Source organism: Amphiprion ocellaris, chromosome 6, assembly GCF_022539595.1.
Source record: "Amphiprion ocellaris isolate individual 3 ecotype Okinawa chromosome 6, ASM2253959v1, whole genome shotgun sequence".
NCBI lineage: Eukaryota > Metazoa > Chordata > Actinopteri > Pomacentridae > Amphiprion > Amphiprion ocellaris.
The window spans coordinates 26,244,098-26,264,263 of NC_072771.1; the positions used below are offsets into that span (position 1 = coordinate 26,244,098).

General features: G+C 38.9%; 1 protein-coding gene across 4 annotated transcripts in view; it reads left to right on the forward strand.

The window, feature by feature from the left end:
- Positions 1–20,166, forward strand: part of vps13a (vacuolar protein sorting 13 homolog A) — a 40,051-nt gene that overhangs the window by 12,993 nt on the left and 6,892 nt on the right. For 2 of the 4 annotated variants that reach the window (XM_023280776.3, XM_023280780.3), the window contains exons 31-72: positions 74–177; positions 438–605; positions 790–1,097; positions 1,542–1,689; positions 1,963–2,134; positions 2,385–2,509; positions 2,632–2,801; positions 3,003–3,259; positions 3,493–3,677; positions 3,823–3,966; positions 4,793–5,002; positions 5,708–5,851; positions 5,956–6,057; positions 6,158–6,310; positions 6,403–6,661; positions 7,019–7,179; positions 7,495–7,598; positions 7,738–8,050; positions 8,825–8,964; positions 9,151–9,445; positions 9,817–9,921; positions 10,059–10,205; positions 10,678–10,809; positions 10,956–11,089; positions 12,600–12,668; positions 14,149–14,281; positions 14,811–14,868; positions 15,232–15,403; positions 15,833–15,986; positions 16,180–16,326; positions 16,495–16,576; positions 16,680–16,749; positions 16,951–17,065; positions 17,180–17,293; positions 17,454–17,599; positions 17,700–17,781; positions 17,929–18,042; positions 18,276–18,351; positions 18,955–19,118; positions 19,232–19,277; positions 19,471–19,594; positions 19,869–19,983. In XM_023280776.3, the coding sequence (XP_023136544.2) occupies positions 74–177; positions 438–605; positions 790–1,097; positions 1,542–1,689; positions 1,963–2,134; positions 2,385–2,509; positions 2,632–2,801; positions 3,003–3,259; positions 3,493–3,677; positions 3,823–3,966; positions 4,793–5,002; positions 5,708–5,851; positions 5,956–6,057; positions 6,158–6,310; positions 6,403–6,661; positions 7,019–7,179; positions 7,495–7,598; positions 7,738–8,050; positions 8,825–8,964; positions 9,151–9,445; positions 9,817–9,921; positions 10,059–10,205; positions 10,678–10,809; positions 10,956–11,089; positions 12,600–12,668; positions 14,149–14,281; positions 14,811–14,868; positions 15,232–15,403; positions 15,833–15,986; positions 16,180–16,326; positions 16,495–16,576; positions 16,680–16,749; positions 16,951–17,065; positions 17,180–17,293; positions 17,454–17,599; positions 17,700–17,781; positions 17,929–18,042; positions 18,276–18,351; positions 18,955–19,118; positions 19,232–19,277; positions 19,471–19,594; positions 19,869–19,983 (6,161 nt within the window). The remainder of the gene's footprint in view (positions 1–73; positions 178–437; positions 606–789; positions 1,098–1,541; positions 1,690–1,962; positions 2,135–2,384; positions 2,510–2,631; positions 2,802–3,002; positions 3,260–3,492; positions 3,678–3,822; positions 3,967–4,792; positions 5,003–5,707; positions 5,852–5,955; positions 6,058–6,157; positions 6,311–6,402; positions 6,662–7,018; positions 7,180–7,494; positions 7,599–7,737; positions 8,051–8,824; positions 8,965–9,150; positions 9,446–9,816; positions 9,922–10,058; positions 10,206–10,677; positions 10,810–10,955; positions 11,090–12,599; positions 12,669–14,148; positions 14,282–14,810; positions 14,869–15,231; positions 15,404–15,832; positions 15,987–16,179; positions 16,327–16,494; positions 16,577–16,679; positions 16,750–16,950; positions 17,066–17,179; positions 17,294–17,453; positions 17,600–17,699; positions 17,782–17,928; positions 18,043–18,275; positions 18,352–18,954; positions 19,119–19,231; positions 19,278–19,470; positions 19,595–19,868; positions 19,984–20,166) is intronic. The other 2 variants (XM_023280778.3, XM_023280779.3) reach the window with 2 other exon arrangements.

A 20,166-nucleotide genomic window follows, 5' to 3' on the forward strand; every position in this document is an offset into this window, starting at 1 on the left:
TTGGAAATGGGAAAGAAAACAAGAAAAAAAAACCTTAACAAAACAATGTTGCATTAATTTCTTAACTGTCTAGGTCTGGTTTCTGAGGTCCTGATGAGAAAGAAGGAGATGGAGGTTCTGGCCAACCTGAAGAACATTGTGATCCTAGACTGCAATAAAGATGCCTTTTACAAGAAGGTACAAACTGCAAAGGGCTTATCCTCATGGTATTGTACTTGATGCTATGCATGTTTACTATACTGTTTGCTTTGTTCAGTAATAATTCTACATTTATATTACATTTCTTTCTGTGTTTTTATCTTGTGTTTCTGGTATTCTTAAATTTTGACCACTTAGCTCTGTATAAAAATAGTAACTGACTGATGATTCATATTGCTCTCTCCATCAATTTCTGATCATTTTAACTCTGAATTTTGTTTCTCCCTTTCCTTCCTCAGGCTGTGTCTATAGCAGATAAGGAAGTGTTTGCCTTCCGAATGATAAACTATACAGATGCAACAGAAGGAGACGCCTATCTGGACATGTCTAAAGTTGATACCTCTGTCTCTCTGACAGTGGGCTGCATTCAGGTCATCTACCTCAACAAGTTTGTCTCTTCCATTCTGGTAAGAATCACATTTGCTGACATAATTGTTAATCACCGCTATTTTATATTTACTTCACTCGAAATATGTTTATTCAATATATATACAATACATATGAACTTACCTTGCTCTTATTTATTTCTGCATTCCAGCTCTTATGAATTTCTCTCCTTCAATTTGTTGTTTTCTGTTCTTTCTTGTTCAGGCATTCATCAACAACTTCCAGGAGGCTAAAGAGGCACTGGCTGAGGTGACAGTCCAGGCTGCTGAAAAGGCAGCATCAGGAGTGAAGGAACTGGCAGAGCGGAGCACTCGGATCGCCCTTAACGTCCACTTTAATGCACCCATCATCTTCCTCCCCCAGTCATCCTCTTCCTCAAATGTCATTGTTGCTGACCTTGGTCTCCTGTCCGTCAAGAACTATTTTGCTAAGCAGCCCTTTAAAAGTGACGCAAAGATCCCGCCTGTTGTCGATATAATGACAGTGAGACTGACTGACCTCAAGATGTACAGGTCAGCCTGATATTGATTTATTAGTGATCTGTAAATACATTTTTATTTGCCTGTGTGATTGATTTTACAATAACAAAAACTTTTCTAGGACTGCACAGTGGATTGGTGGTTAGCACCATCACCTCACAGCTGGAAGATCCCCAGTTCGCATCCTGGCCTGGGCCTGGGATCCTTTTGTGTAGAATTTTCATATTCTCCCTTTGCATGTGTGGGTTTTCTCTGGGTACCCCCGCTTCCTCCCACAGTCCAAACACATGCTGACCTTAACTGGTGATTCTAAATTGACCGTAGGTGTGAATGTGAGAGTGCTTGTTTGTCTCTATGTGTACCCTAGGATAGACTGGTGACCTGTCCAGGTGTCCCCTGCCTTCGTCTTAAGTCAGCTGGGGTAGGCTCCAGATGGAATAGCTTTTCTAATGACTATTGTGTTGCTGTTTCTTCTAGAACAACGTACATAAATGAAGGTTTTCAGGGAGAGACCCAGCTGCTGAAGCCCGTCAGCCTGGACTTAGAAATTCAGAGAAATCTGTCATCCAACTGGTACCACAGCATACCTGACATAGGGATCACTGCTCATCTAAAGCCCATGAGTGTGAGTAGTGATGTATAATAGCACGAGAACGAATGACTGATTAATAGCAACTTCCCTTTTTTTCAATAACTTAATTTATTTTCATTTGAAATGAAACCTGACAAATTCATTATTGACATGTGGATATTATTTTTTATTTACTGACAAATTGTATGTTCTTTATCCTTGCCTGTATGTCTTAGAGTGGCTTACAGTGAGTATTGAAATGAAAACGTGTTTTAACAAGTATAGTTACAGGTATAGTAATAATCACGTTATGGATCTTCCCAACAGCTGATCCTCTGTCAGGACGACATGATTGTGGTTCTGAGGACTCTGAGTGAGAACCTGTCAGAAAAGTCTGATGCTGTTCCACCTCCAGCTGCTCTGCCCCCCACCGACCGCTCCTCTGACTCTGTATCCAACAAAGAATCCCAGGACTCTGGAACCAATGGACCAACAAACAGTAAGGACTTGTAGATGCATATTTCTGTTTATGTGCGTATAGCGGTTCTAAAAATTAGACAAATAATTTGCAAACCTTGTGCTGATAAACTTTTTTTCCATAAACTATAAACATATTAGAGTTTGACAGATTTCAGGCATGAAATCTGAAAATGTGTTTTTGTAGACTAGGAAATATTTTGTGCCAATTATGGCCAAGACCCAGTAAGCTTCTTAAACCTGTGCTCTGTGTTGTGATAACATCGTTGTAGGTAACACAGTGGTGACAGCTGCTGTTGTGGAGACACAGAAAAACAGCAAACTGAAGAGCACGCTCAAAGTAGACTTCAAGTTTGACTCCATGACGGTGGTAGTGTACAGCCCCAATGAAAACGAGGTAAAGACACACACTCATACATGCTAAGACAGGGACAAGTGATGACTACATTATATTATTAGGCTTGTCCATCTTTATTACATTAGACATGTAACAAACAGAGCCTGTTTGTTGTTTAACAGATACTGCCGTTAGACTCACATGATGAGCAGCTGAAACTTGCTGAGTTTACGCTGGGCACCATCTCCACCTCCGTCCACATGTTCTCTGACAGTTCAATGAAGGCCTCAGTTCGACTCTCCACATGCCTTCTAGATGACAAGAGGCCAAAAATCAAGATGGTCACTCCAAGGTTCAATATACACACCAGGACTCTTAACACTGAGATAATAGGCTTTTCTCTGTCACCTAGTAACACATAATAGTCATATTATAAAAATAATTATCATAAAATAGTTTCTGTTTCTCCACTGATTGGTGTGATGTAAGAGGAATTATTATATTGTGTTCACTACTTATTCTTCACTCACAGCCCTTTCATGTGCTTTCCCAGGATGATGGCACTGCGTCCTGGTGCAGAACAGAACATGATGGTTGAGGTGAACTATCGTCAGGGCCGTGATGGCACCACTTTAGACACAGTGGTGCAGGATGTGTACCTGTGTGCCAGCATGGAGTTCCTGCTCACAGTAGCAGACATCTTTCTTAAGGCCACCCAGCAGGGCTTTGCTCAAGTGCCACAGCCTAAGAACAGTTCTGGTGCTGGAGAGAAAAAGAACATTAACTCCTCTGTCACATCTAAAGAGTCCAGTAAGTGGACCTTATCAGTTTAATTTGTTAGCTAACAGTATATTGCAAAATGCTATTATTTATCTACAAGTTCTCTCAATCAGACACCGACAGTCAAACTACCATATGTCCAGCCTTGTTTTGCTTTTGCATTTTTATGTTAAAGATGTGCATTACAAATTTAAAAGTTTAATATATTGAATTCTATTGAATTGACGTGCCTGATGACCTATGTGACAACTTCATGCTTTCAGCTACAACTCCAGCTGTGGTGTCAAAGACAGAGATGAATGTTGTGGTGCGTAACCCAGAGATTGTGTTTGTGGCTGACCTGACGCGTGCTGACGCCCCGGCCCTGGTGATGACCACACAGTGTGAGCTACTGATGAAAAGTGGCACAGCTGGATCACAGACGACTGCTGTTATCAAGGACCTCAAGGTTCATGTTTTGACTGTAATGTAATGCAGAAAACCAGATTTTCATAGAATTTAAAACTTGTGTATGGATGCATGTAGTTTCAATATTCAGTAACAGTACCCACTATAATATAAAAAGTGTTTGATTTTGTTTATGGCTACTGCAGGTGGTGGCGTGTCCCTTCTTAAGAGAGAAAAGGAGACACAATGTGACCACAGTACTGCAGCCGTGTCAGGTGTTCTTTGAGAGTACTCAGTCTTCAACCTCCCCTCAGGCTATGGAGGTCTCCATCAACGCACTGTCACTGAAGGTATTGTTGTTATTATTATTATTATTATTATTATTATTATTATTATTATTATTATTATTATTATTATTATTATTATTATTATTATTATTATTATTATTATTATTATTGTTGTTGTTGTTATTATTATTATTGTTATTGTTATTGTTATTATTATTATTACACATTCTGAGTCCAGGTATTAAATGAAATGTGTTTCCTCAAATCCAAGAGATACTTTTTTTTTAGTTGTTCCATCTAAATGCCATGTTGTTAGCAAATGAACAGCTTTTTTTTTTTTACAGTGAACTAACTGTACTTTTTTTTATAAATCAACCTGTCACTTGCTTAACTAAGATAAGATAAGATGAAATGAGGTAAAATTAGATAAGCCTTTATTAAACTGACAGTGGAAACATTTTCAGTGTTGCAGCAGCAAAGGAGATCATCAGTTGAAAGAAATAAAAATACACAAGAAATTCTCCCTTTACAACTTTTTTCAAATGTAGAAAGATAATGCACAGAATAAAAAAATACTAAAGATATCAAGTTAAATAAAGGAAAAGAGAAGAAATGTTTAGCTTTGAACTGCAGCAACAGGATGCCACTCATGCAGCACTTTAAACAGAGTAACTATCTGCTTTGTATTCATCCACTTCAGCCAGTATGTCTGCTCACACCATCTTACATTCACCAGTAATGCTAATAACGACAGCTTTCAAATGCCTGCTTTGCAGTAGCAGTAGCAGCAGGTTTTTGTCAGATATTGTTGATGGAAACTGTGGCATCATGTGAAACTGGATTTGCTATAGAACAGTTTCATGTCCCTGCTGTCCCACTCTCTGTCCAGGTATCTCCAATCATCATCAATACAGTAATTACCATCCAGTCAGCACTGACTCCCACAGCAGAGACACCTGAGGAGCTGGACAGCCCTGTTCCTGTGGACCTGTGGGAGAAACGAAGCTGGAAGGAGCTCAAGCTCTGGTTCCTAGATGAGGAGGGGGATGAAGACACGCAGTCACTGGTCCCATTGATTCCACAGGGAGAGTCGCTACAGGTATTTGGCTGAATTGTAACTGAAATTCTAATACTCTACAGCTGATTGTATGCTATGACATAGACAGTTGTGATTGTTTTAAAGCCAAATGTATTCATACTAAACATTTACTAGCAAAATATTTGAACCAAAGTGCTGTGCAGTTAAGGATAAAAAAATTAAACACAGTGACTAAAAGATAAAACTCAATTAGTAGAAAGAAAGAAAGAAAGAAAAAGAAAGAAAGAAAAATTCACCTCAGTAATAGATAAAGTCAGGGTGTCTGGCCATACTTAAATTAAATGTCAATGAAAAGAGAAGTCCTAGACAGCGTTTTAAAATTTTATACAGCCAGCACAGTTTTAACATTGAAAAGTAAACTGGACCAGAGATTTTTAGCAGCTACTGCAAAGGCTTAATTGCCTCTGGTTTTTTACCTTTGATCTCGAAACATTTTCAGGTGCGTCTGGTTGCAGCCCTCAGTGCTCTAACTGGGGTATCAAGATACAAGAGTTCTGCTAAGTAAGGTGGTGCCAACCCATTTAAAACTTCAAAAACAAACAATAAAATCTTAAAATCAATGTTGAAGTGGTCAGGAAGCCAGTGGAGGATAGTTTTAGTTCCTGATATATCACAGACCTTTTTTTGTATTCTATTCCCTGCACACAATAATTGATAGCTTGATATTTAAGGTTAAGCTATATCATTCATTCTGCATCACTGCAGGTGACCATCAGATCAATCTGTCTGACTCTGGAGGCTGGTGTCGGACACCGCACTATCCCCATGCTTCTGGCCAAGTCCTCCTTCCACGGTGACGTGAAAAACTGGTCCACGCTCATTGACTTACACAGCGGGCTCAACCTGGAGGTAACACACACGAGCACAGCTGTGTACAGAGGAATCAGACACATTTTCTTTAAGACTGTTAACAAAAGAGAACTGTTGATATTCATAATGTGTTTTGTCTTTAGGTTCACTATTACAATGAGGTGATGGGAGTGTGGGAGCCGCTGCTGGAACCGTTAGAAGATGAGACTAGAGATGGATTCAGACCATGGAGGCTGGAACTGAAGGTGGTGATATACATAAACATGCAAACACACACACGTAACACACTTACAGACACACGTCAGTACATAGAGTCTGTCTAACATTTTACTCTTCTGTAACCAGATGAAGAAGAAACCAGTAAAGTACACAGGCGTTTCAGATGAAGTGGATTTCATGGTCCCAGACTATAAGACAGTTATTGTCATCAGCAGTACAGACCAGCTCAACATCACACTCTCCAAATGTGGACTGGCCATGCTGAGTAACCTGGGCACGGTAAGAGAAGGGCTGTCATCAGTTTTACAGAAAACACCTGTCCAAGGGTAGGTTTAGGGTTATGTAACGTGAGTGTTTTTGTCTTTCTCCAGGCATTCGCGGAGGCTGCCAAACAGACAGCAGAGTGTTTTCAAAAGGATGAAGCTCCATTTGTAGTGAAAAACCGTCTGGGCCTGCCAGTATCAGTTCGCCACAGTGAGATGTTTTGTCCTATCGGCCAGCAGAGCACCAACAACACTGTGAAGCTGCAGGATGGTGAAACACTTGGGATGGACTATTCAACCACAACAGAGTCTGATCAGTTCTCAGCTATGATCTCTCTGAGTGGAAAGGACTACTACATACAGCCTAGTAAGTTGCACCTTAAATTCACAGTTTTACTGCATGAAGAGAGCTAGCAACAAAGTCTAGTAAACACAAAGCCACTGCAGTGTGTTTTCTATTAATTCTGCATTGCATTAACAATTACTTTCTGATCTTACCTCTCAGAGGCTTTTAAATCCAGAAAACTGATTCAGACAAACCAGCTTTACAAGACGGTTAAAGACATTTATGTCCCTCATAAAACACTTGTATCTCCCTGCTTATCTCTTCCATCTTTTCTCCAACTTTTAAAACTATCAAACTTTATAATATAATAAAAATGTCACTACTCTGAAGCCAAACGTATGCCTTACTGACTTCTTTTGTTTCCTCTGCTTTTTCCAGCTCCGGTGGGCCACACCTCAGCCAGTGTGATCCCTCTGATCAAAGTGGGCAGGGGATTGTACAGTGTAATGCACAAAGAGTCCGGAGTCACTCGTTTCCTGGTCTGTCAGATTTACTCTGTAGAAGGCAGCAAGTACATCAAGATCCGCTCTCCTTTCCAGGTACATCCTTGATGATTTGACTTATGTTTATTCAATTCCATTATTATACAATGTTGTACAATAGACAGCCTTGTATTTTATAATGGGTTTGCATTTTGTAAATTGCTCTCTCTCATCAAGGTGCATTGATCACCTGCTTAATTTGTGGTTAGTTCATCTGGGTTAGAATAAGGATTTTAATTCTTTTCAAATATACAATCATAAGCACACATACCAAAAGAGTTCTTCATGCTGTAAACTAGAATAGGATTTCAGATCAATTGAAAATGCAGGTGTTAATCAAGAGTTTGCTTGTTTTTCTCTGTTTTTATGCAGATCATCAATCATTTCTCAATACCGTTCAAAGTTTTTGAAGGACCAACATGTCTGGGTACAGCTCTTCCTACTGAGGAGTTCTGTGTGCCTCTGGACTCTTATCGGTGAGGACAAACACATGAACAGACCTGCACGTTTATGTACACATCTTAGACAGCGCCTCTTTTTTTTGTCCTTTTCCCTCTCTCCCTTAATCATACGTTCTCTCATTCACCAATATTTACTCTTTGCCGTCCCCATCAGGTCTGAACTCAGCCTTCAGCCGATAACGGATGATCAAGCTGACGGTGAAGAAGAGCAGTTTGAGTGCTCAGAGGGCTTCAGTTACGAGGATGTCAGCAACCAGCAGCCTGAGACGCACCTGCAGCAGACCTGTCGTCGCCGTGGAGATCAGGGTGGTGTGATGACGGTCAACATTGTGCCAGTAAAGGATGCAGTGACAATTAAAGACACTGGAGGTGCTGGGGAAAACTTTGACGTGCCCTTTGTGCTTCACCTGTGGCCTTCCATCCTGCTCCGCAACCTGCTCCCTCACCCCATCGCCTACAAACTAAAGGTAGGTGGTGTCCGCTGTTAGCTGCTCAGATGGGCCAAGAACCATGCAACCTAAAATGCAAATCCTGTGTACTTCACAGCAATACATTGCTCTATTTTAAAATTTTAAGTCAGATACACATTGTAATTTATACCACTATAGAATCTAATAGCAGAGACAACTCTTAACTGCTTTTTTTGAGATGTTTCATCATTGCATAGATGCTTCTTTAAAGCAGTCCCTGGTCAGAGCTGCAGTATTGTAACTTTTTGGATTAGGAGGATTTTCTTTCAAAGCTTAAAATGAAAATATAAAACATTTTGGAAAATGGTCAGCTGTAATGTATATGTGATTTGAATTCAGAATGTGAAAATTTACCATTATGGCGTTTGTAATGCAATAGGTGCCCAGTTGCTTTATACATACACTTGATAAATATTACTATTTGAATAGTCATTACTGACAACTTGCATAGTGCACCCTGCCACTTACCCAATTTTACCTGCATAGGCTCCATCCCTCCTGACCATTTACAGGATAAAGCGAGTATAGCTAATGGATGGATGTAGTAGTCACCACTCACATCAAATTAAAATCAAAAGTCATGCAATTTCATATTGTTTAATACAATGCTTAACATTTATCACATAACATAAACATTTAGTACAGTGCTTAACATTTTCTCTAGTCAGAATTCTTGCTTTTTTCCCTGCCTAACAATGATGATGTTGATAATGGTGCCTAAATGTAATACCTCAGATTCACTGTTGTGATCATTGTTCATATCTGCCTCAGCAGGACAGTGGAGTCTCTCTCCCTGAAGCCACTCTGGACCCTGGCCACTCTGCCCAGCTTCCCACTGCAGTCATCAATCAATCCAGTCTCGACCTCCGCCTACTGAACTACTTGGCTCAAGACTGGTCTGCTGAATACAGGTCTGACTTCAGTCTCACTTGCTTGTGGTGTTTTTTATTACAAACAGCACTTTATGTTGTCACGTGTTTGTATTACAAGTCCACTGAAGTCTGATAGAATGATGTAACTACCATTAAAATCAAAATTCTTTCTTTCATGTCCGACTACATTTCAAAGTGTAATCCACAAAATGTTCTGTTGTGCAGCCTCCAGAGTGATCAGGAAGAGATCACCTTCATTGTGTTCCAGTCTCTACGAGAGAATGACGAGGATGATGGAGAAGGGACAGAGAGGAAGAGGGCTGAGCTGGATATAGCAGTGCATGTCAAATGTGATCCAGGACAGATGGTGGTTGCCATTCACTCACCATACTGGATGGTGAATAAGACAGGCAGGTTGCTGCAGTACAAGGCGGATGACATCCATCGTAAACACCCTCTGGACTATGACATGCCGTTGCTCTTCTCCTTCAAGCCACGGTACTTCCTGCGAAACAACAAGGTGAGGGAAAGAGATGCTTTACTTAACAACTTTATTCAAAACTGATCCTCTTTTCATACATTTTCCAGCTGTACTTTTTAAAAAAATTTTTTGCGATTTGCACTTCACTTCTGAACCTGACACTAGTTTTTTTTAAGCTTATGTTCATTTGATATAGAGTACAGTAAAATACGTAGATAGTTTTAAATTACTGATCTTTCTGAATTACTGGAGAAGTTTTTAAAAAATATTTATTGATAGTGAAACACAGCATTGAAGTCAACTTGAAATCAATGTCTTTTTGGCTGTGCTCTGTTATATTGCTGTTTGCATATAGCACAAAATTTGTAATTATTATTTCTTACTGTCATTGAATTCTTTTGATCCCGCAGGTCCGTCTTATGATCTCTGACAGTGACCTATCAGATGAATTCTCACTGGACACAGTCGGTAGCCATGGAGATGTGAAATGTAAAGGCAGATACAAAGACTATCTGGTAAGATTTTTCCACAGATGCTGACATTCGGACACAAATCCACCCAGTTTTATCTAAAAAGACAAATGTATTGTCATCAAGGAAGTACAAGATGTTGATCTTTTGTTGACATTTGTGTGACGTCTGTCTGACCACAGGTTGGTGTGAAGATCGACGCGAGCAGCTTCAGTCTGACTCGCATTGTGACCTTTGTGCCCTTTTACATGCTGGTCAACAGAACCAAGCACAGTGTCTTCATATGTGAGGAGGGGCAAGAAACCTGGACTGAGGCAGAACCAGAACAGGTCAGAGCCACTATAATGACTGCTCTTCTGTTTCCTTGCACGTACATTCTTTTGAATGCTGTGATGTTTGTCACCAGTGATATATATTGGGCTTAAATTTTGTTTAGGTTCACTATAGTGTCAGCAACTAATGATTGTCACACAGTAGATTCATATGTAAAGTGGTTAGGTCTTGTAGATTTGACTTTTCTAAATGTGATGTACAGTTGTGCAGTAGATGAACAGATGTGCAGGATTTTGAAGATGCTGAGTATTCACGGATTTAGTTTCCTGAATTCATGTCATGTGACTAAACCAAAGTGGATGGCTGTTGTCGATTAGCAGTTTTCTGCTGCTGAGATTTGCGAAGACTTCTGGTTCCATAAAATTTGGAGGGCATTGGGGTTTTAAGATATGATAGACTTGCTGCGTAACATTCAGACAGGAGGTCATCACCATATTATTTAAGGTCTTGTTTTTTTTCTACTTTTAGTCAGCTATTCCCTTCTGGCCTGAGAATGACACCAAGCGGCTGAAGATCAAAGTAGGAGGTTGTTTGTTGCCTCCTCAGACTATTGACTTCACTCGACCAGAAAACTGCCTATTGTTGCATCTGGACAACTCTGTAAGTAGACACATACAGGGATAATGTTTGCGTGCTTCTTTAGTCATATTTTAGTAAGTTTTTATACAGAATGCTCTGTATTGCATTGTGTTGATCCTGCATCGTTGTGAAAGCTGATTTTTAGAAACGTTTCGTCTTTCTTTCAGGTGGGCGGGATCGTTGTAGACGTGAATCTGTCTGAGCACTCGGCCACAATCCGATTCTCTGAGTACCATGACGGTGCGGCCCCCTTCCTCATCATCAACCATACCAAAGACCAGACTCTTCAGTTTCATCAGAGGTGAGACAACACAAGAGGGACAGTTAAAAGGAAAGAAATCATTTTAACAGTAGAACTGCTGAGGGTGTCATTTTTTTCCTCCTGCTGCCACAGTGTCAGCAATCGCACTGATGCCATTTCATTAAGCAGTTAAGTTGTTCACTTTCTTATATTTTTAAAAAATAATGATTTGAACTTGACAAAACAGCATTTACAATTTTTGTTTGTTGGGTTTATTACATTTAAAATGGCTGTAGTATATCTAATTACAGATCTAAATGGTCAAATGTTTTAAAATTCATAAGTAAACGAAGGCTGCAACATACAACAAAGTACGTTACGCAATAGATAACTGACATAGAAGAAGAACATTAAGAAACTGTTAAAAAATTAGTTTTAGATAATAACCTGTTGTTTTAGTTGTGTTAGGCTGTATATATTTTAACTCACTCCAATCTCCTGGCCTCTCTATTTATTTATCTAGTCTGTTAATCAGATCTAGTTAGCTGTAGCTCATGGTAAGGTCACATGCTTCTAAAAAGACATATAAACAATAAGTGTTGCTAGGCAACTGGACATGGCGTGAGTGTTGAGTACCACATTGTACACTGGTTTTCCATTGGGGGTAAAAATTACCGCACGACAGTTCAGTGGATAAATGACGATATATTTTCTTCATTTTACTCAAAATCGCCCATAATTCAAGAGATGATTAATTACCCCATTTTTGGAAAATCAGCAAGTGAGAGATATAGTGGTTTTTGCAACATTTGAAAATGACAGGGGGGTAAATTGACCTCTTGGTGGTTCTAATATTAAGCCATGCACTTTTGTGTCCTCACTAAGTTCTTTCTCTATTGGATGTAATTCATCTAAAAGGAAGTAAAAAGGAAGAAAATGTAGTTAAAGTGTTTGTACCACATAACAACATTTTAGTGAATTCACACCACTGAGTAAAAGTGTTTGTATGAAATTTTATTTACTTGGGACCTGTTTTCTTCAGTTAAAGTGTTTGTTCATGAAAAGTATTTCTTGCGTAACATTTCATACTGCTTTATTTTTTATTATCACAGTGGTGTACTTTGGTGCAAGTGTTTTCTGTAAACGTGCTTTCAAAGTGCTCAGAATTTAATTTGAATTATGTTGTGACTAAGTGGAAACAGAAGATTTGTCTTAATAGCAGGATATTTCAGCAGTTGTACATTACGTGTTTATTCATTCTATTATTGTCATTTTAGTTTTCTTGCTTACTTCTGTCTTTTGACTTTTTTTCTGTCTTCTCAGTTTTTGTTGTGAATTAAATTTTTTTCACATTATTCACTTTGTAAACTGCAGGGTTTAATTTTTCCAGCTAAGTTGGACTTCATGCACAGTGTTCATGTTTACATGTCATTGATATGTGTTTTGCATATTTGTTGAATGACAATACTGTTCTCCTGTTGCAGCAGCCTCAAACAGTTTAGCTCCTAGAAACTAACAGTGTCTGTTTTTGCTGATAGCGATTTATGTTTTTGTGTTGTGGGTCATGCAGCGCCCGGACAGAATCCACGTGGGTTCCTGACGAGCTGCTCGACCTCTCCTTCTCAGAGGAGGAGGACAGGTAGAAAAATGTTAAAAGGGGGAAACTCTGCTGACACACTCTGAACTCAAGATAAAGATAGAGAATATGAAATAGCAGGTGGAACTAATATAATACTAAAAATGAGAAAACATGAAAGTTTCTGCAGTTGCTGGATAGTTTACACATGTTGAGAACAGATTGACAGCCAAGAGGAAGACAATTAGAGTTGCCAGATTTGTCCTTCATTAAGTAAAATGTAGAATACCATAAAAACTTACATACAGTATGTGAATATTTCCCTACTTTGTATCCTGCTTTAATCATGTGACAGTTGAAAAACAGCAGTGGACAAAACAGTAATTTATAATTTTGTGTGAGTGACAGGTTTGCTTCAGGTGGCTAGTATGGCAGCTCGCTTATGCAAAGTGAGAGTAGGTTTGAGGATGACACCAAGTGGAATAATGAAGTTTAGCATCAAAATGTATCCAAAGATTCATTAAGATCCATATACTGTTAAACGATTTCTCAACAAGCCCAGAAGGAAGAAATACTTAAATGATGCAGCACTTACTTATGAATTCTTGTAACATTTGATATGATAATACGTTTGAGTGCAGAGTGTGGTCAGATAAGGAGTACAGGTAATAATAAGTAGAAGAAGACTTCAGCCCTGATTCTGGCTTGTCAGTGTAATCTGCTCTCTTGTTCAGCATGATATCAGATTATTGTGTAATAATCACTGCACTTTTGACATTTGTCATACTTTCATTCAAGCTAGTTGGTCACTTTTTGCTCAATTATTTATTTATAAACGGCCCACTATATTAGCCACTTATCTTTTTAATAATCTGCTGGAAAATTGCACAGATAAAAATGTTTAAAGATCACTGTAGTAAACTAAAGGGAGCAGGTTAGACATCTAAAGCCATTTTATATCCGTCAAAGCCTTATCATCTTTACTTGTAAAAATACTAGTTTTCAACGCTGCTGATTGGATGGGATTCTGCCAAAGGAATCACACCTCCTGCTTCTTCCAGTACTTTTGTTGCATCAACTAGTATTCTCTTACTTTTTTAAATCTCCATGCATAGATTGTGGCTTTCACACTTCTTCCTTTCTTTATTTCCTTTTCATTTGTCTGCTTTGTTTCATCCGACTCAAGATCAGTACAAGTGTGAATATGCATATTTAATCCTTGTCTTTCCAGCAGAGATATTGGGGACCTTTGGGTGTTTGGCCATTGTACTATCATGTACTGTCATTTTTCTGTCTGTTGACTGGAACTGCTTACGTACTCTAAGAGACAGGTCCTTTGGATTGGATTGTTGGCATGGTGGTGGATTTTTGGTGGATGGGCTCTGTTATATTGTCCTCTGTTTTACTGTTCCACTGTACCGTCATCTTTCATTATGTGCTTCCTGTCATCTTAAATGAGTGGAGTATTGTTAATTTTTTGGAGTTGCAATGTTACTGATATATAAACTATGTGTGTGTCTGGGTGCGTTTCATGTGCATGCAGTTCTCAGAAGGAGACGGAGCAGGAGGAGCTGGAGGCTGGGAAAGCTGTGCACTACACCTGGAATCAGCCCACTGGGTCCCGAGAGCTTTGCTGGACCTGTGGCACTTATGGAGGGAAGCTGAGGAGTGAGGAGGTATTGTACCTGAGTCAGAATGATATTTGTGCCTGAGAAGTATTGTGTTATCTTAAACCTTTCCCTCAAATTTAAAAAGTTATGCTGTTAGCGGAAGCAAATACTGATTGACTCATGAGGTCACTTAGTCTTGAAGATTGAAGTCTCTGCGCTATATGTTGTTTGTAGTGTATAAGAAACCCTGTTGCACATGCAGTACCATGATTTATTATTAGTGAAATATACTTTAAAAGATTTTTTTTAAATGCAAGGCCATCAAAGTAGTATCACCACTTCTATTTAAATGTCGAAAACAAATGTTGTGGAAGTGAGAATGTCGTGTACTTATAGCAAAGGACTTGTGGAAATGGAGTTGGTCTACCTAATCCATGAATCCCGGTAAAACACTACGTAACAGGCCTAAGAATAATATGGGTTGATACAGTTTAACTCATGTCTTTTGCTATGAATTAACATCTAGAAATTATCATACAGGACACAATGATGTTGTTGTAACAGGATGTCTGTTTATCTGGTTTTGCGTCTTTAGGACCTGCTTATGGACATGAACAATGAGGGAAAACTTTTTGTGATTTCTTTTTATGAAGGTAAAGTACATAAATGTTGAAATGAAATGTCCACACTACTTGCAATCCATAATTTTAATTTCACTTAAAATGACCTTAACATTTGCCTGTTCATCGTCATTGCATAAATTTTGCCATGTACCAAGAGACAATTGTTAAAAATACAGTTTTCAGGACATATGGACGAGAAGGAGGCGTATTGACTCAGGTCTAACCTTGTGTCCTTCCTTCATTAATTAATCAATGATTCACTGAAATACTACCAGCTTTTGGGAGGAGTAATGTGAATTCTGACTCCCTAAGGGTCAGGGAGGAATGTCAAGAATTTTCCTTTACACAGATAGTGTTAAAACAGTGTGATTTTTGTTTGTTGTTGCTCCAAAGGTCTCCAGCGTGTTGTGCTTTTCACTGAGGATCAGCGGATCTACAAGGTGCTCTGTGAGAGTGAGAGGGCACAGCTGGCAGAGCAGGAAATCATCCTGTCACTACAGAACATGGGCGTGTCTCTGGTCAATAACAGCAGCAGCCAAGAGGTTTCCTTTATTGGGATCACAAGGTGCTGTGCCGTTGTGTTTGCTCAGTAAATAGTTAGTTACAAGTCGGCACTGCTCATTCGTAGTTGCTTTAAAGGCACATTAATGACCTTTTTGTGTTCTGTTACATGATGATGTGCTGGATGATATTAAATTAAATAAAATATATATATAAATATAAATATATATAAATATTTTTTTTTATATATATATATATATATATATATATATATATATATTAGATATTAAATTTACACAGCCACAGTCAGTGAGTCACACAGTGAGCAATAAGTAGAACTTTGAGTTTGATATGTAAGCATTCAGTCAAGGTCAGATAAAATAGAAGATCGATAAAAGAGGCTGTTATGTTAACTGCTAGTTGCACTTTTTACCAGTGAGCCGTAGCATTGAGTTGACAAATGACACTCTCTTTGTTCTCTTTTTTGTCTTAGCTCTGATGTGGTATGGGAATCAAAACCTAAGAAGAAGAATCGATGGAAGACTATGAGCACTAAGGAAGCCGAGATATTGGAGAACAGCTTCAAAGACTACATGGAATCTGGGCCCGTAGACAATGCCATTCGTGATCTGGAAAACAACTTCCAGGTTAGAGTCTGTTGCTCTTAATGTTTTGTGTTAGATAAAAGTAATTTGATCTAACTAACTAGACATGTAAGGTTTATACTCACTAATATAATTGGCTTCAAAATTTTTGCATCTGAAGTGGTTAATTAATGCTGAAAATAATTAGTTGGGGGCCTAATTAATCAGCTTTGTTGTGTTTGTAATTGTCTCCCAGGTGAGTTTTACTCCCAATGGAATGGATATGCAAATGTTGCAGCCGGTTGAAGCTCCTCTCAGGAGACACTTCCTGCCTGGTGTGAAGGTGGAGTACAGCATCTCACCACGACAGAGAGCCTATCGTGTCAAAATCCACCGCATACAGGTGAAAAGAAGCGCGCTTTGAATGAAAATAAATATTAAATTAATTAATTTTTAAAAAATGATCTGTGATCCACTCTGATCAATGTCAGTGTTACAATAGAAGTCAGTCAATGTTGACTTCATTAATACATTTTGAGTTCTGTTTTACAAATACATTTTCCTCCTACAGATCCAGAATCAGCTGCCAGGGGCCATCTTCCCCTATGTTTTTTACCCTGTGAAACTGCCAAAGTCTATCGCTATGGACTCAGGTCTGTTAGTCCACCTTCTGTGTTGTTTTTCATTTACTGTAATATGCTGATTATGTGCTGTTTCTTGGTCTATAATATGATTTGATTTTACTTTTGCTTTCAGAACCCAAACCTCTAACTGATATCAGCATTGTTACCAGAGCAGCAGGCCACTCTGATATCTCTCGCATCAAGTAATAATTTTTCTCTTGATTCCTGTCCTCTATGTAAAATTCATTGTTTCCTCTAGATGTGCTTCTTACAAACACACTTGCCTGAAAATTTTTTTTCTAATATACATATACACATAACATACATATACACAGGTGCATAATTCCTGAAATGTTTTCTCAGTTTTGCTCCTAAGTGGCGATTGAAATGTCGGTTCTCCTCAGGTACTTCAAGGTGCTGATTCAAGAGATGGATCTGAAGCTCGATCTGGGCTTCTTGTATGCCATCCTGGACCTTTTCACCCCTGAGAACGCCAGCATCATGAGCTCAGAACAAGAGGTAACTGTCGCCTATATTTTTTAGAAACTTGAATGCATTAATAGAATTTCTATCAATTCAACAGTTATTGTGCTTGTACTTTCATGTGCCTTTATATTTGTCTCTGTTTTGCAGGTGGAATTGTTTGAGAAGGACATAGAGTATATAAAGACAGAACTAAACCATGCCTCTGCTGCTGACACATCTCCTATCAGCCTCTATGAGTACTTTCACATTTCCCCCATCAAGGTGTGTAAATGGAAAAATTCCTAAATATAAGCAAATAATGTCTTCATTGATCACATCGCCTCTTCCAACAACCACACCTTCAGTGATTGATAAAAAGGGACTCTAGATATTAGATCTTCAGTGGATTCAGGCATGACTAGTTATGTTTGCGTGTTTGCAGCTGCACCTGAGTTTCTCTCTGAGCACGGGAGGAGAAGATGGATTGAAAGAGAAGCGAGATACAGAACTTATCCCCGTCCAGTCCCTCAACCTGTTGCTGAAGAGTATTGGAGCAACTCTCACTGACGTGCAGGATGTTGTCTTCAAGTATGAACACAAGAAGACCAAAACAGACGACACACAAATCGCATACAATGTTGTTCCTTTTTCTAAAATTTGTTGCGACTGATTCTATTGTTTCTTTCAGACTGGCCTTCTTTGAGTTGAAATTCCAGTTTTGTACCACTCAGCAGCTCCAATGGGAAGTCATCAGACATTATTCTAAGCAGGTAATGCACACATGTACAACAACAGTACTATAGTAACCCAGAACCACAAAAGTGCATAGCTGTCTTTACATGCATTAAATGTGAAACAAAATAAGAATACCGGTACATAAAATCTGCCACTCAGTTTTCTATTTATGTATATTTCAGGCTATTAAACAGATGTATGTGCTGGTGTTGGGCCTGGATGTGCTTGGAAACCCCTTTGGACTGATCAGGGGATTGTCAGAGGGGGTGGAGGCTTTCTTCTATGAGCCCTATCAGGTAAGAATGTAATATAAGGAATACAATTACCTTTACTTTTATCTTTCAGTGCCTTTCATGATTCCAGAGACTGTGAGCAGCTATTTAAAACTTATTGAATATTTAAGATGTGTAATCAGAAGAATATCAACACTTTGTTCAGGCTTACATTTACAATATGACTTATTACAGCTCCATCAGATTGTACTGTGTCGTTACATTTTTGTGTTTAAGCGTAATGTGTGTTTTTCCAGGGAGCCATTCAGGGTCCAGAAGAGTTTATTGAAGGAATGGCTCTTGGGATGAAAGCTCTGGTTGGTGGAGCTGTAGGTAAGTACATTTACACTGGAATTCTCAAAAAATCAGAGGATTGAGCTCAGAAGCAAGAGAGTTTTTAGATTTTAGGGGGTGATCTTGGAAAAACTGCTCAGTGAACATTGATATTTCTAATGCTAGAATGAATGATTAAAGAAATATATAAAGTCTTAAACTATAATATCTTGTCATCTGTAATTCCAAATGTGTGTGCATGGCTCTACCATGGTCAGTGTGGCCAACTTTATCTGCTGTCAGTAGTGATTTATTGCGACATGTTCATGACTGCTACACAGAAGTATAATCTGAACAAAGTGTACTAACTGAGCGAAAGTTTTGTTACTACAGGGTTGACTGTATGAGGGGTTAAAAATGTCATGCTTTGCAACAGTGCTGTGTCTCTAAAATGTCAGCATTTAATTAATTTAACAGTGGCCAGCTGAGGGGAGATATCTGTGGTTGATGGTGAATCTAAAATTTTTAGAGCCAAAAATGTGACTAACGCTGTAGTGAATGTGATTTGGATTTTGATGTGAATGGTGTAATTCCAGTGTAGCATAAGACGAAACAGATATTTCATGCACGATACACACTGACCTGTAATGACTTGTTGAACAGGTGGTATAGCAGGTGCAGCGTCCAGGATAACAGGCGCCATGGCGAAGGGTGTCGCTGCCATAACGATGGATGAGGAATTCCAGCAGAAGAGACGAGAGGCTATGAACAAACAACCCAGTGGTCTGAGAGAAGGACTGACCAGGGGTGGAAAAGGATTGGTGTCTGTATGTAAAACATATGATTGTTCCTCTTGAATATAGCAACAATATTACTGTAAGGTAGTCTATAAGAGGGTCCACCACTCTCACCATTCTTGAATGTTTTTTTTTTTTTTCAGGGTTTTGTCAGTGGGATCACAGGGATTGTTACCAAACCTATTAAAGGTAAGCTAAGTCTCACCTCTATGAAAATTGATTAGTGTAGTAAAATAAAACAAAAATGGCGTATAACAAAATACAAAAAATAAATATTGGTTTCTTCATTTACTGTGGATTCTGTTGAAATAATCAAACAGTGTTCTAGCTGTCTAAATCTTAATATCATTTACCATAAACGTGTTGATGCGTCATTTTGCAGGAGCCCAGAAGGAGGGCGCATCTGGCTTCTTTAAAGGTGTTGGTAAAGGTTTGGTTGGTGCAGTAGCCAGACCTACTGGAGGCATTATTGACATGGCCAGCAGCACCTTCCAAGGGATCAAGAGGTATGTTCTTTTTTTTTTTTTTTGTGCTCCAGCAACAATCAGTATGTACACAGATAACTGGCATATTCCTGAATGTGCATACACTTTAAAATGCATATGCTAGCTGTCCACATGCATACTAAATGTTGCTGTAGCATCACCACACATCCTGACGAACTATCTAAAATCAGCACATCACTGTGTATGTGGGTTTATGCAGCATGTAGCCATGAATTGTCCATGCGTTTGGAATCTGTGTGTCAAAATGCATTTCCGTGTCTTGTCTCATTTTTAGGGCAGCAGAGACGTCACAAGATGTTGAATCTCTACGTCCTCCTCGCTTCATACATGAGGATGGTGTCATACGACCGTACAAGGAGAAGGAGGGCATCGGGAGTCAGATGCTCCAGGTAGGGCATAAATCTCTGCTTGATCATCATCATCATCATCATCTCTTCATAGTCTGACCTGGGCAAATAGCTGCTGATTAATATTCTTCTTTTAACTAATATGGGAAAAACTGTACTAACTTAACTATTTTACTTTAATGCTACTGATTTATATCCATCTTCCCTCCAGTCTGCTATATTATT